General features: G+C 42.7%; 1 protein-coding gene across 4 annotated transcripts; it reads right to left on the reverse strand.

Moving 5' to 3' along the window:
* Positions 1 to 5,453: 5,453 nt before the first annotated feature.
* Positions 5,454 to 16,215, reverse strand: nf2b (NF2, moesin-ezrin-radixin like (MERLIN) tumor suppressor b). Of its 4 annotated transcripts, XM_018730690.2 has the most exons (18): positions 15,856 to 16,215; positions 15,246 to 15,352; positions 13,921 to 14,046; positions 13,337 to 13,459; positions 13,135 to 13,218; positions 11,638 to 11,706; positions 11,364 to 11,446; positions 11,189 to 11,264; positions 10,936 to 11,073; positions 10,779 to 10,853; positions 10,548 to 10,661; positions 10,228 to 10,350; positions 9,652 to 9,869; positions 9,246 to 9,348; positions 8,797 to 8,927; positions 8,462 to 8,624; positions 7,794 to 7,862; positions 5,454 to 6,778 (listed from the first exon to the last, which is right to left on the reverse strand). In XM_018730690.2, exons 2-17 carry the CDS (start codon positions 15,333 to 15,335, stop codon positions 7,827 to 7,829), a joined length of 1,752 nt encoding a protein of 583 aa, XP_018586206.1. In that variant the 5' UTR covers positions 15,336 to 15,352; positions 15,856 to 16,215; the 3' UTR covers positions 5,454 to 6,778; positions 7,794 to 7,826. The 4 variants fall into 4 exon arrangements, 3 of the variants coding, with proteins under 3 accessions (XP_018586206.1, XP_018586205.1, XP_018586208.1); XM_018730689.2 differs by lacking the exon at positions 7,794 to 7,862; XR_001965040.2 differs by lacking the exons at positions 5,454 to 6,778; positions 7,794 to 7,862; positions 8,462 to 8,624; positions 8,797 to 8,927; positions 9,246 to 9,348 and adding an exon at positions 9,999 to 10,084 and having other exon boundaries at positions 9,800 to 9,869.
* Positions 16,216 to 16,229: the final 14 nt, after the last annotated feature.

Genomic DNA, 16,229 nt, shown 5'->3' on the forward strand with positions numbered 1-16,229 from the left:
GTTGTTCGGCAGACTGTTTTACAAAAACATGAGACGTACCTCGAAACTGCGCGCACCGGCGCTTTGTACACCTGGTGGAAGCGAGCGTTGACTGGCCGCTGTCTGCGCGGACCCTTGATCGTCACTAAACCTTGCCTCCTTTCTGCTTAATTACAGCATCTTAGAGGCAAAGGCCACACGTCTAAGTTCAACGCTCAAGTCCCAGGAGAGGGGCTGCTGTCGTTCAGCTGTAGAATCGGGGTGTGAAAATCGAAAGCGCAAAACTGTCACCAGCGCGAGCTGCTTTTTATAAACGTGTCTGCTACAAATAGCAATTATTGCTTAGACATTGGATTGTGTCTGCAGGCTTGGCTGTCAGGGGATAAATAGAGAACAATAACGTGAATGAGTGTTTCGGCAGACTGCTCAGTGTGGCGGTGTACTTCTGGTGAAACAACACAGCTTTTATAGCTGCTACTTTAAAAGCCACCTCCCCTCCTCCTCCTCCTCCTCCTCCTCCTCATCCCTGTGCCTGGCTCTTTTGTGCAAGAGGCTGCGGAAGGAATAAAAGGAGGGAGAGCAAACAGAGCCCCGACTGTGCTATATCCCTTAGCCGCGGTTACATAATCCCCAGTCGGCTCTTCCGGTGAACTGCGTCGTCCTGGTGGCCTGCGGCTGTGTGCGGCGGTGCCCCAGGGAGCGCGCCGAACGGTTACCCAGCCACTTACCCACAGACACGAGCCTGTGGCACGGAGCGAGTGAGCAAGAGACAACCGCTGTGTCCCGAGGACCGCCCGCAGCACAGCGCTCACGTCACGGGCGCCCGAAGCACAGCTATCATAAAGAGTTTCGGGCGGCTAGAGAGGGAAAAGGGGGCTCACGTCGGACGCAATCGCGCGAACGATTGGACAAAAATACACTTTCTCCGCATTACTAAAATTACAACTCATATCCCGTACTAATTTTAGCAATTAAATAACAGAATTTGGAACGCGCGCCACAAGCAGGCGAAAGCGACGAAAAAAACTCGACGGCGTCAAGGTGGGATCCGACCAAACGAAGGGCTTCCGGAGCGAACCCTCCGCAGTCCTGGCCGCTGTTTCAGTTTGGTAGGCAGTGGGAGCCGCATAGAGGAGTTACTTCAGAATAATGAAAAAATAGGAAGCGCTTCAAGGTGCAGACAGTTTTAAAACAGTTCAAAGTATTTTTTTACTGATATGAGTATCTCTGCCTGCTTCGAAACTACGCATTTTGGAAATAGTTTTGAAGATCTCTCAGCACCTGAGCTGCACGCAATTCTCCAGACACAGTCTCTGTGATACACGATGTATGGAGGCCGCTCGTCCTTTTGCGCACGTGAAGGACGGGCGTAAAGTACGGTTCCCCTCGGTGAGGCAAGCCAGTGAAAGCAAGCTTAATGTTGCAATACGGTTCTTATGCTAATCAACTTGACAGAGGCTTAGAACTCATCCGAGAGGGCGAGAGACCTACAAATCTACATACAATTTACACTTGGCAAGCGATGAAAGGACCTAGAGACATGCGCCGGGCACTTGGGGACACACACAGAGCGACACTTAGCCGCAGCACGAGCGCACAAACGGCCTCGGCGCGCGGCCTGCCATCTGGACACGCCAAGAGGTTTGTTTGCGGAGCTGACCTCGTTCGGAGAGAGCAGGTGGACGGTCGGCCTCCGAAGAGCACAGACGATGGGCGACTATGAAGCAGGGACCTCCAGATTACAAGGGTATAGTTCTAACCACTACACCACCTGCTGCTCAGGCACAACAAAGATGGTGTGTTTCATCTCACACACACACACACACACACACACACACACACACACACACACACACACACACACACAACCCCTTGTCTTGAGTGGGGCTACGGTGAGCCAGAGCCTAACCCGGCAACACAGGGAATAAGGCTGGAGGGGGAGGGGACACACCCAGGATGGGACGCCAGTCTGTCGCAAGGCACCCCAAGCGGGACTCGAACCCCAGACCCACCGGAGGGCAGGACTCGGTCCAACCTACTGCACCATCACACCCCCCCACAGTTGGGTACCATCACTGAAGGCACCCCAAGCAGGACTCAAACCCCAGACCCACCACAGCCCAGACCCCAGCCAAAGCTGCTGCTCCACCATGTCTTTCATGGAAAACTTAAAACCGGATAAAATGTTATAATTAAACCATCGCTTTTATTTCACTATTACGTATGAATCATGCAAAGTAATTAAAAAAAAAATGGAAAATCATTTTGGAATTTATTTTTCACTTATTGGACTTTAACAAACTTACTGTAGCGTAAAGTTGCTATCGAGCTGTTTTACTCCCTCTGGATTGACTTTAACTGCTTTAGTAAAGTACGTCCAGGGATTTTCCGTGTGAATGAATGAATGAATGAATGAAATGTTATTCATCCCAGAGAGAAATTCACTTCGGTTGGAGCATCATGCGATATACAATATACACACATATGGCATATATGCACATACAAAAACGCTAAAGTGAGCAGGAAAATAAACGTTCACATGAATTTACACTGATTGCTCGTGCCCGCAGGTACACCAGGTTCTTCTGCGCATGTCAAAATCGGGGTTCTCGCTGTCGCGCGCTTCCTCCCGCTTTGTCCCCAGTATAGATGGGCGCGTGAGAGGTTCGGGTGCCAGCGACGTCATGTAGATGGTGTCACTTCGTTATGTTGGCAATGAGTCCTTTTACACGCTGACATCGTAGTCAGAATAGGGATTTAAGCACCGAAAACATCTAGAAATAAGAGAGTAACGGCTGCTCCCCTACCGAGATTATATGGAAGATGCTTCGTCTAAGATTTGTAAAAAAAGAAAAAAAAAGAATTGTTTTTAAAAAACAACCAAAAATACATCAGGCACATTAGGTAAGTACACTAAAAACGGATATGTATGTAGAAAGTGTCAATTAATTAATTAATGTTAATTGCTTGATCGATTGATTTTCCGGAGACTCTCTCGAAATCACGGGTTTAAGGCGGAGGGGGTTACAACCTGGAAGGGACACCAATCCATCGTAGGATAACCACAGGAACACTCCACACAGACCGGGCTGAGTCACACATATGTCCTAGGGATATTTACATATTATTAAGATTTTAATGATGGTGACGCAGTGGTTGGATATAGGTTCAAAATCAAGTGATGATCAGACTTCCGGTCTCGGTGGTGTTCGCAAGTTGAGGACCCCATGCAGACCACCCCTGATTTCATGGTTCGTAAGAAGGCCTCTAAATGCCCACGTGCTTTGCGCAGTGAAAGAAATGGGCAGCGATCTTATGATCTTAATATCATGAATATCCACGAGTCAAACTGTCAACATTTCTTCATCACCTGCCTTGCCCTTTGGTTTCGGGATAGTTTCCGGACCGACTGGACCCTTCACCTGGTATTATGTTTAATTAGTAAATTAAAATAATATTAAAACAAGCTAGAAATAATACTTTTGGTTACACATGATTATGTTATGAAATACGTTCGTGGTAAATTTTGATGACTTAATTGATAAAACTATTATTATTTTTGCATAATTTAAATAATTTCATATGACATTTTAAAAATTTTAGCATTAAAGCCGAAAATACACTTTCACTGGGGTACCAAACAAATATTAACCACAATTCTCACTGGAGTTATACACGATCCTGGGGGGGCTGAACGGGTGACTTTGAGTAGCGGGGACGCGTCTCTCCTTCTCTTAGTATCTCACGCCTGTAATTACGGGAAAAGGCTTTGATCCTCGTTAAGAGAATCGGCTAAAGCTCCTCAGGAATCCAGCGGAGACCCTGATCAGCCTTCAGCCTTCGGCCACTGGCCGCCTTCACACGGAGACGAGGCGCGCTGCTGCCCCGAAAGGACGCGCTTCTTCTCGGCTCTCCGACAGACCCGCACCTACTTACTGTCCCGCGGCCGCCGCGTGATTAATGACTGACCGCGTGACCTTCGGAAAACCCGGAAATGAGCCGCTGCTTATCTGATCCGCGCAACAGGAAGCCCTGAGAGCGGGACATGGAAGGTGACCGTCCTCACCTTCCCACAGCTTTTCATCGCATCGGTGTTGAACAAGAACCCACTCGTGTTATAAAATCCATTACCAACGTTGAACAACATTCTACCTTTTTTTATGCTGTGATTTCTGAACGTTTAGCTGTGCAAAATATATGGCAATGAAAGTGTTGACCTACATAGCAGTTTCATTAGGAAAGACATTATTTCATATTTTTACTTTATTTCAGCTTGAGTTGTGATTGAATTTCTTCATAGCCCCAGTCGCTTCCACCCTCTTGTGGCATGAAGGGGAATTTATTAAGTTGCCCGAGAGCGTTTGCTGACGCAGTATTTTTGCCTCAGCGCGAAGTGACGTGAGTTAGTGCCAGCTCTACTTTTTCTCTCCCTTTCTCCTAGTCTTAGCATTCTTTTATGCTCAGCTGGAGTTATTTGTTTTTAGTCGGTTTCCAATATCATTTATAACCTTTGTTTACCCCTTTTACCCGAAGCAGCAGCGTGACTGACACTGGCAGTGAAAACAGGCAAACACAGCCCTCCTTTTTCTTTTGTCCCAGCAGCCGTTGTTTCTCTAATGCCCACCCTGCTCCCCAACCATTTCCATTCATTATATGCTGATTTTGTGCCATCTGTAAAGAGTTCGCCAAGTCGCTACCCTCAATTTAGCAAAGTGGCAGGCAGTTTCCTGCTCCAGCAACTGGCAGATTTCCCCTGAGCAGCCTTGCAGCCTTTCTTCACTCACATTCCCCATCATTCAAAACTAGAACCCCAAGCAAAGATGCTGCATTATTCATCACTAGGTCAGTGGAGCTGCAATTTTTACAACACATGGAGGGGTCACCTTCAGTAGGGCAACATTTTTACAGATACTTCTCAAGTCGCACCTTTACGCAAGCCTTTTAACAGGTGGGGAGGGAAGGCAAGTATTCCACCCTTTGGAAAGTTTGGAGGTCCTTCTAGAAAAGGAGCACTAATATTCTTTTGGCAAAGAAGCGGCACAAAGCTGCGATACTATTATTTCACTCCTATCTGTGTCAGACAGCTATAAGATGTATAGGCAAGGAGCTCTACATGCCCAGGACAAAAAGTTTGAACTACATCGAGCGTGCAGTTCTATCCACAAAGAAAACATTTAGTACAGACGTTCAAGTCATGCAGAACATGTTAAATTTGTACATTAAATATTCAGCGAGAGGAGCGTTCTATAGACAATGTGCTGTGTTTACTTGAAAGGAACTTTGTTCGCATTTCAGTTTCTTAACTACAGCAGCTGCAGCTCCAATATCAAGTTTGACTGGGCTTCAGACAACGTAGACAGAACTTTAGCACAGCTATCTACCCAAAAACACCAAGTATACTGTCAAGTGCTATACAGTCAGACAGACCAGTCTGAAGAATTAAACTAAGAAACTAGATATTACATCTTGTTTTATTGAAATAAATGTCAGTCACAAAGTACAAAACAGTGAGGCACTTGCAAATCCATGTCTACCAATGACATGTGAAGCATAAAAATATATTTCATATTGTTTCAAAATACTACAGACCCCCCAAATCCTGGTAGTGTTTGCTGGAGTAGCCCTTTTATAAGACTAAGTGCTTTAATTCTTGTTTGGACTGTGATTCTTCACCATAGGGGACTCACAAACCAAAAATTAAAAACCAGCTTTATGGCTAATCACTAAAGCATGGACATTTAATCTTTGCCATTATGCTGGCAAAGACGTCAGGTGTTCAAAAACAATTCAAACCAAAAGTAGTATATGCAAGAATGCTGGTCATCCAATGCAAGTTTCAGCAAAGCAGTCCTTATGAATAAATTGTTGGAGTGGTGTAAATACTACTGAGCGTGATTTCACAAGTGTAATGACTGCAGCTTCAACACATGAACTGTAACTATCAAAAAGACTGAAGAACAACTGGAGAAGGACCCCAGCCAGTAGGACCATCCTGTTAAGAAACAACAGCAGGAGAAACCTGCATATACCAGCATCACAAAAGGCAAACAGAGGGCTGAAATGTGAGCATGCACTTTCAGAGACACTGGGGAAATGTACATTAAAAATAAGGCACAATGCTTGGATACTGAAAAACGGACGTTACAAAAAATTAAACATAAATGTGCAGGCTCACCAAAACAAACACAAAAAACAGAAATGTCCGCTCAAGCTCTTTTTCCTGTTTTAGTATCTTCGGTTTTTGAACAAAGCACCATAGCTTGCCTGAAGCTGCAGTAAAAACCATGTGAACAAGGGACATGTGACAACTACTGTGATGTAGAGTACAACAGACCCCTTCACACTGGTAACTACACACCAAGCGTGGCAGCAATGTAATGCAGACTGCACTTGGGCTCATATAATGACATTCTCATCTCCATTCCCATGTATTGCATAGCTTTTTACATAACATTTTTATAAGATTCCCTTTTTGAAAATAAAACTCAAAGCTGAACTCTAATCTTCCTGAATCTTGAAAAAATGCAAAAAGTGTGCATCAAACAAAACATGCTGGGTTAACATCTTAGGCAAAAACAAAAAAGGAAAACTTGATACTTTTTGGGAGGTATTTCAAAGCTTTGAAAGCTAATACAAAGTTTTGTTAATTCATAACATTATATACACATGTTGTAGCCATGATCAGTGCAAGGCAACAAGACAGTTCCCTGCTCTTCATGCTTATCATCAGCTTCTGGAACTGTGGGTCCGATCACACCTCTTCAGAATATGCCATGTGAGCCAAGAAGGCAGAGTTACCCTGCAGGAGAAAAAGGGGAAAAGAAGTTATTTTAGTATAATCAAGGTACCAACTTTGACAAGGATACAGTTATAGAAGAAACACTGCACAAAGCCACAGAAGAAACAATACAGCATCATACAGCTCAGCAGAGATGTGTCATTTAACACTGGAGTACACACAGATGCACCCTACCCTGCTGACCTCATGCTGAGATTTCTGCTCTCTGTACAATGATCATCAACTACACCATGCAATTGGAAGTGCTGGTGGTGTACTACATACCCAACTTATTTTCCTTTGGCAACAATGTAGAGTGACATGGAAGTTCAGAGTTAAAGAAAAGCAGAAAGTGCCAGGATCAGAGGAGGAGGGAGAAGGGGTTTACTCCACAAAGAGCAAAGTACATCCCTGAACTACAAAGCCAAAGCTCCTCAGAAGGAGGCTAGTAACTTCTACTGCAGCCTGTACATAATAGGATGGCACTGTGGCATGTAATGTGCCTCAGGTGAGGGGATGGGACAGGTTCTCCAGCGTGAAGAGCCATTCTCCAGACCTCTCACCTGCTGCTGGGAGTTTTTTTTTTTTAATCCTATGTCTCTACTGCCATTAAGTGACATTCTTCAGTAACTAATAACACTGTTGAGGGGTTTAACACCTCCTGACACAACTGCATTCGGTGCTGTGACTAGTGAGAAGGACACCAGTGCTGTGGAAAAAAAATAATCCTCATTAGGAAAGCGTGCACCAGCCCCACCTCTGCCATGCAACACATACCCACTTCAAGATCACAGAACAGAAAATATGCACTACACTTGTAATATCGTTCTTATAACTATAACCAACTTCAGTCACCATTTTATCTAATTCTTTCCTCTTTGCTTAATTCAGCAGGTGTCATCCACTGCTGATTCTTATTTCCAGAGAAATTGCATCCAAGTATCATGTGGTCCAACGCACACGATGGGAGCCTAATGTGGAAGAGGCCACAGTGGCAGGGAGCAAGGTGGGGAATGAAAGCAGTAAGGTAATTCACCTCAGGACTGTTCCATTATCCTCACTGGGGGATTCAAATGTAGATAACCTCCAAATCATAGTGCCCGACCTAAAGTCAAAGCAACAAACCGGCACACAGGAATTACAATGTAAGAAAAAAGGAATTCCATTAGACGGTGTTAAATAGATCAAACAAAGCAGAATAACTGGGCCATTTAAAATGATCTGCACATAGCAGTTAAAAAAATAAAAAAAAAAAAAACTGAATTGAATTTATTCATAAAAAGGTGATCAGAAAAAATATCTTGAGTTTGAAATGTAGAATGATGTGACATTTGGAAAACCAAAACTCCTAACTTCTTAGTGATGAGAAATATCACTGCAGGAATCCACAGAGAATGAAGAGGATGCTGTGAGGAATAAAAGTTAGAGCTGTGTGACTTGAGTCTTCTCTTTGATGGCTGAAAACCACTGACAAGCTGATTAAACCAAGAGCATCTTTACTGGAATCCAGTGGTTTCATTGCCTGGCAGGAACAAGTGGCTACAGATGCTTAAGTCCTCCAGGACTAAAAGCTGGAGAACCCAGAAGAGAAGGACAGATCAGAAACACTGGAAACATCATTAGCAAGCTTTTAGTGTTACAAAACACCCGTGGCCTAAACCACCGAAAACTTATCCAACCTTTTTAGCTCACAGGGACACCTACATTGCTGTGGGGGATGTAGGGTGGATCAACGTATACTCTGGCATCCCCACGGTGGGCGAACAAGCCGCCCTGCTGCTGTTCTTCCAACTTCAGGGACTCTATTTCTGATTTCAATTCCTTTAGTTGGTCCTGTAAATGTTTGCTCTTCTCCATGTACTCCAACCTGCAATGCATGTACACACACACTCTTACACATGTAATATTGCCAGACACACAACATTACCACATTCAGACAGATTAGCCTGCCAAACTACAACACTAAACACAAGACTAACAAAAAAAAGCAATGCTGAAACTGCTTGATTTTTACAGTAGCAGTTCAGTGGGAAAGTCACCGTTCTCTTTCGATCTCCATAGAGAGCCTCTTCATGTCTGTGTCTTTGAAGTCCATCCTGCAAGACCCGGCTTCCAAGTGAAGGCCTGTCCCATCAGGTGGAGGAGGGGGGCTGGAGTATGCAGCCATTAGCTGAAACACAGCAGAGTCGGGGGGGGGGGGGGGGGTGCAATGAAAACTTAAGTCAGGGGTTTAGCAAATATTCAAAATTAGCAGTAGCAGGCCATAAAATTGAAAAGATATGCATATTTTGATGAAAGTAACCTACCAAAAAAAGGTTTTCTTGGCATATGTAGTATTACTAATGTTACAAAATGTGTATCTCTTACTACTTTTTTTGCATAATTATCTGATAAGCATTGTGAGGCAAAGAGTGGCACTTTACAAAAATATACAGGACTAAACTTTGCTTCAGATGGGTAATCAGCTAACTGATATTACTGAGCGTACAGGGTAGGTAGACTTGGTGATCTCCAGCAGCTTCTGCTTAGCCCTGCGCTCAGCATCCTTGGCCTCATTCAGGTCCTGCTTCAGGTGATCTGCCTCCTTCAACCTAGGAGATAACACAAAAAGACTCGCAACTGTACTTTATGCACAAAAACAAAGATACAGAGAGCACAAATACAAGCTGGTTTCCACTCTTATGACTCATCAGTGAAGAAAGGAAGCTTGTCGAGTTGATCTCAGCTGTCATGCTGCATGAGCTATAATCTTATTCCTTCCATGGAACCGAACAGCCGAAGCCTTCACTTGGTGATCCAAGTGTAAATCAATGCCTCACTCAGAGATCTCAAGTTGTGATTTCAATTAAGCATGTTGTGTTCAAGGAACCTTCTCCATACAACTCCCAACTGACCTCCTTTCCGACTGCTCCACTAACTTCACAGCCAGCTGTTCTGCCTCCCTCATCTTCTGTTCCATCAGCCGCTTCTCCTCCTTGGTTTTGAGAGCTGTAACCTCCAGTCGCTGGCGCTCCTGCTCTGCCTCTGCTGCTTTGTGGGCCAACAGCTTGGCCTCTTCCTCTGCAATTTGTGCCTTCTCAGCCAGCAGGTCTGCAGTCTCCTCTGAGCGAAGCTGGGAAGGGAGTAAACAGTAATTTTTAATCCCTTAAGAGTCTGAAGCTATACCAAACATTCTCATATATTCTAAGCAATTTTGTATACAAAGAAAAGCAGAGATGGATAATTCAGACAACAATCATACCTTTGATAGACATGAAATTCAAGGTGCTGTGTACGAGAACCTGGAGTTGGGTTTTCCAGGACTGTTTAGATTGTCTGGTGCAGGTACTAGTGGTAAGGGCCAGATAATGGTATATAAGCAGCCCATCCGCATCTAGCATATGGCTAACTTCAGATGCTAGCACCTACATGTCATGAACCAGTCAACATAAATACCGATGCACAAAATACAAACCATCCCCGAGGCTCACCAGTGCCTCATTTGCCAGGCGTGCCTCATCCTGCAGCTGGAACAGCCGTCGCTCCATCTCCTCCTTAGCTCGCTCAGCCTCCTCCCTCATTTGCTTCTCCCGGGCTAGGATCTGGCGCTCCACCTGAAGCCACATGGACCCACGTGCCCACAGTCAAAGCTTTGCCAGAGCCAAAAATGCCAAAAGCACAACAGCACAGTCAATGAACAACATTTCCAATAAATCCAGGTACTATTTGTTGCTTGAATACTGATAAAAGAAAGCAACCAATATGTCAAGTCAAGGCTTTGAACTGCTAGACCCCCTGCAATCCAACAAACCTTTTTTCGAGCCTTCTCCTCCTTGGCCTGTGCTTTCATCTGCTGGACCTCGATAGTGTCTACCTTCCTCCTCCTCATGAACAGATCGTGGTTCCCGATGCACAGTTGCAGTATCTGCTCAAGGAAGGTAGTGGAAAGAGTGAAAAAACAGGTAAGTTTACAACAGTTCCGCAACACAATGTTCTTCATGAGATACTCAAGGTGACACTACAGTAGCAGAACAGGACCCACCAGTTTATTGACTCGAAGCTGGGAGGAGTAGAACTTAAAGACTTCCTTCTTTTTGTCCAGTGGTTTTATCGTGAACTGAAGAGAAAGACACCAATAGTTTAACAAAAGTTACAAAAGCATTCAAGCAGTTCTGCTTAAAATCTTGGTATATTTCTACCTCCTTCTCGCTGTAGGAGATGTTGCGGATCCCACTCCAGGGAAAGGACTTGTTGGGGTTCAGCTTGTTGTTTGGGCTGTATATGTGAAGCCCTTGAGCATCCACACCCAGCAGCAGATCTGTATCCCTCTTATTTTGCTGTGGAGATTATTGCAGAAACTAAGAATCAATGGCCAATATTTTCACTTGAACACTGACAACTGCTCTTTGATCATCCAAGCCACTTGGCAAGGTGACATCTCTATGAGTTTACCGTTATTGAAAAATAACTGACTCCATACATTTCCAGGTCTTGAGCAATTTTCAAATACTCCATTTCAGCTTCGTCCCTTGAAAAAGGAGAAGTTGATGAAAAGAGTTTTTAATAAGTCTAAAAACACACAGAAAGAGCAAATTATTGTCAATAACCTTTGTGATCTTCATCTCACCTAGCAATTCCTCTGTGCTCAGCATACCAGGCAGTAATCTTCTCTTCCCACATGTCGGCAGTCATTTGGTACTGCATCAGGACCTACCAGTAACACAGCCAGGGACACGTACAAAAGAGGGAAAAAAAAAAAAAAAGTCAACTAAACTAACACAGAGGTAGAAAACTCAAATATATAGATACTCACAAGTGGCAAGACTCAAATTGTTTTGATAATTTTGAGAAGTCCTGAACTGACTCCTTTTGAAATATTCAAAACAACACTAGTCACTTACCCTTTTAGGCAAAAGCTCATCTTGTGACAAAAAGCCTGGTTTGTGAAAATTTGGATCATAATCACCATACTGAAAGAAACAAAAGTTTGGATACTTTTATATGTTGGTAATTTTTCCAAGGCTTCTAGACATTTTGCCTGTTAAACTTATGAATTATTCACAATTTAGCTGCTGCCTTTGCTAAAGGTGACTTAGAACATTAAGTTTACACACTAAGCTACTTAATTATTTTTCCTATTTATACAACTTGGTATTCTTAGTGGAGCTATTCAGGGAAAATACCCTGATCAATGGTACTACATTTTTTAACTACTACGACACTCACTGTCCCTTGCAACTGCAGAGTCCATCACTGACAAATGAGCAGCAATGACATGACATCAGAACTGGGTCAGAAGCATTTTTATTGGGCCACTGCATTTGCAAAATACCATTTTAAATTAGTCAAAATAACTTTTACCCATACAACTGTGATTCATAACATTTCAAATTGTTAAAATGTGTACTTCTGATAATTTTACACAGGGAATAATCTGTGCACTGAATTAGACAATTTTGCTGCAAAGACAACCCTCCCATTACAATACAACATTTTATTCAAAAGTGGCATGAGCCAGGTATCTCTGCAAAGTACAATGTCAAAACAGTGGAGCACTATCCACCTAGAATCACTCTAGTCCAGAACAGCACCTCATAAGAACCAGAACAATAGTGTGTGTGTGTGTGTGTGTATATAATATATATATTTACTTACATCACAGAACATGCCATAACATACACCAATAAACATATCTGATAATGCATTACAGTTGAAACTGTTAAAATATGATGTTCACTTGCATTTAATTTACCGCAATAGCACATACAGGCTTTTGCCTTTAATCCTTGCAGGCAATCTTATAATCCCATGGAACAGACAGCTATTACTCTATTTTCACCAGACACTGGCATTGATGTTATGAAATATAACAGACAAGGGAAGACTTTTTTTTTTGCAGTGTATTGCCTTATAATGTACCTTAATGTAATTGATTGGTAGCCTGATGGCTCAACCAGCAGTGATAAATCTCCAATCTCATAGAATAATCTGATTACAAATGATTTAGTTAGTGCTATTAGTTAAGACTGAGAAAGGGCAGTACTGAGATTAGCAAATCTTATTTTGGACTTATAAAAATAGATGCTGCACTGTCACTGAATTAGACTTTGTCAACAAATAGACCTTAAAATCAATGGTCATACGTGTGTTTTTCCAATAAATTACCATTTCAGGCACATTAACGTTACACAACTCATATGTATGAACATGGACTGAGAGGTACAGATGTAAACAGTATGTATTCATTTGCAAAGTTTACACGTTTAAAAATTGCTATAGGTCAACAAATAAACTTTGAATTCTTTCTATCTCTAGTACCATAAGTCCTCTAAGATATTAGTGGCCATGTAACCTCAGCATGTGCTGCCACTGTGAAGAGATTGGTTTGAGGGACTGACCTTGGCTTGCACAGCATACGATGCCAGAAGAACGCAGGCTTCTGGAGAGCAAAATATCTCCTCATCCAAGATTTTCTTTTTAACCTACAGCCCATAAAAAAAAAAAAAAAAAAAAACACAACAGAAAACCACCATCTAATTTAAACAAACTGTAAAACAAAGCACAAAAAAGCTACAGAGAAGCAATTCAAAGAACCTGGACCTGTAGAAAGAAGAGGTGTTGAGTAATTTCCTGGACAAGCTCCTCTTCCACTTTCTCTGGGAAAAATTTTGCCAGGAAGTGAAATGTGATTGGGAATTCCTTTGGAACTTCTTGATCCAAAACCTTGAAAAGGAATGTAAAAAAATATATTTAACAAAATATTATTGTTCTGGTTAGTCACTGTACATGTACAATGCATTTTCATAAATTGACAATTTCCGTTTCAGTAACAGAGACCTTACATTTTTGCTACTCGGAATATAATCAGACTCATTGTTACATTCTATTCCCCAAGTCCAAGGATGACATGTAGGTAACTACAGCATGACAACTTAAAGACCAAGAAAATGTATTTTTTTCCTCTCAAATCATCATCTGTCTAATTAAATGTCAGATAATGTAGACATGGGATCTGTCATTCAATATTATACATGAAAAATATACTGTATGTTCTTTTCAGAGACAACCTATTATTAGCATTTTTAAAAGTACACAACAAAAAACATCCTGTTAATTTAGTGACATGAATAACACAATTATGATTAATGTTCTAGAAGTCACCCAGCAGGAAGAACATCACTCACCCGCTTTTCCATTTTCAGCCAGGCATAAGTGTCTTTCACAATGTACCTGAGCCCAAAGAACCAGGTCTCCCTTAACCCGATTGTGCGGCAAACGAGGTCAAACAGATCTTTTCCTTTCCACTTCACCTTAAAGAGAGACATTCCTATTCAGAAGTAAAAATCACCTCTGCATCAGGCCACGAGGGAGTGCAGCGGATGTGTAAAGTGGGCGGCATGGTGGCACAGCGAGTAGTGCTGCTGTCTCACAGTGCCTGGGTGGTGCAAGAGAACGTGGGTTCGATCGCTACTCAGTCTCTGTGGAGTTTGCATGTTCTCCTCATGTCTGCGTGGGTTTCCTTCCAAAGACATGCTGTTCAGGTTCCCCCATAGTGTGTGAGTGACACAGAGAGTGTGTTTCACTGATGTATGGATGAGTGACGCATTGTAAGTAGTGTATCTAGCAGTGTAAATGACCTTGATGAATAAGGTGTGTGGGTTTAGTAACACTACATACTATTCATTGTAAGTTGCTTTGGAGAAAAGCGTCTGCTAAGTTAATAAATGTAAAGAGCGCTGGTCACAAAAATGCTGTCTGTTGCATGAAATAATGTAAATGAGTTTATCGATTCTTACACTAACTGTAACCTTAAAAGAACATTAATATTTGTGTTTGTGAAGATTTATAGAATACTTATATGGAACATCTTGAACTGAAACTTTATTACTCAAGTTTTATTGTGTCTCTGACTTTTAATATACTATAAAGTGGTGTCCAAAACATCAAACATAAAACTCAGACTTGAATGTCTGCTTTGCTCTGTGGTCAGGGACATGTATAATCTATGCTTTATATTATAATGACTGTATTTAAAATTAAATTATACTGTAATTGTATGACAATATTTTTCTTGTTAATAAAGGACTAAAAACAGAACATGTAAACAGTTCATAAACTGATAACTATAAACAAAGACAGAACCTACACGATGTGGTCTATCCTTAACTTTTGACAAAATATAGCAGTGCACAAAGCAATACAAACGAGGAAAATGTTGCAAATCTAGATCTCTGGATGGTCTGTATTTCTACAATCATTCAATACGCTAAACTTAAACTTTTCTAATAAATATCCAGATCAGATGTACACTGTGGTAAGACTTAAATGTTAGACTATCTTTTGCTTTTCAATTTAATCCAATTCTATGCAATGGAGAACATAGAGGCTGATTCACAACAATAAAATTTTGATTTTAAGGATAGGAGAAATGTAACGGATCTCAAAGACAAACTGTCACTACAAGGCAGTGAGTGAAAGTCAGGGTGAAGATGCTGTAAAATAGTGATACCTCACAGCTGAACTCCACCTCCGCATCCATGGTGATGACTTTCACCTTAAAAGTCTTTGGCTGTTTCTTCTTTAAACCCAAGATCGACATGTTTGGTACTAGTGCAACTGCAAAAGAAAGCAATGGCAAACTTTTAAAAAAAAAAAAAAAACATTAAGAAGATTTCATCCGTCCAGTTTGTACTTCATGACGTAATGAAATCGTACGTCACGAAGTCTCGGACTAAACATAACAACTGAGGAAAAAAGCCACCAGTTTATCAGCCACTCAGTCGAAAGCCAAGAGGTAAGTTGGAAACCGAGGGCAACACGCGGGGGGACGACAGACACAGCAGCAGTCGTTCCATGCAGCTAAGGCCAGTGACGCTGAGAGTCCAGCCGCGGCGCGGCCCACCGGGAAGCTCCAAACACACAGCGCCCGTCCAGCTCGCTGAGCTCCGTAGTAACAGCCCCCACCCCCCGACACACACACACTGAGTCCTGCTGGAGTTTCTGAAGCACTGAGGAGAGCTACCAGAGACTGATACCAACATTAATCATGTTTTCGGTGACACTTAACATTCGACAGGCAGCGGCACACGAAAATGTGATGAAAAAGTACAGACACTTACTTAACTTGACTGGAATATTATTTCCAGAGAGAGAAGCAGGCCGAAACGGCGAAACGAAAGTGCCCGGATTGCAGTAGGAAATCTGAGCCGGAGCAGAAGTCGACTCGTGAGCTAGGAAAGTTCACGGAGTCCTTTCTACGAGACAGAAACAGTCACAACTAGTCTAAAACTGCTCGTCTGCCGCAGCGTTCCCCTTTCGCCCATGTTGTCTTTAACAACACATATCGATACGTCTGTTTTTAAAGCGGCGCCGCGCCACTGCCTCGCTGGCTAGCTTCTCCAGCTAGCCGCCTACGGCACATACGCAGCCTTTTGTTTTGAGCTCGCTCTACAGGTGGGACTGCGAACTGCGAGCGGCCACGGGAATTCTGGGA

The sequence above is a fragment of the Scleropages formosus genome, chromosome 4, assembly GCF_900964775.1.
Source record: "Scleropages formosus chromosome 4, fSclFor1.1, whole genome shotgun sequence".
Lineage (NCBI taxonomy): Eukaryota > Metazoa > Chordata > Actinopteri > Osteoglossiformes > Osteoglossidae > Scleropages > Scleropages formosus.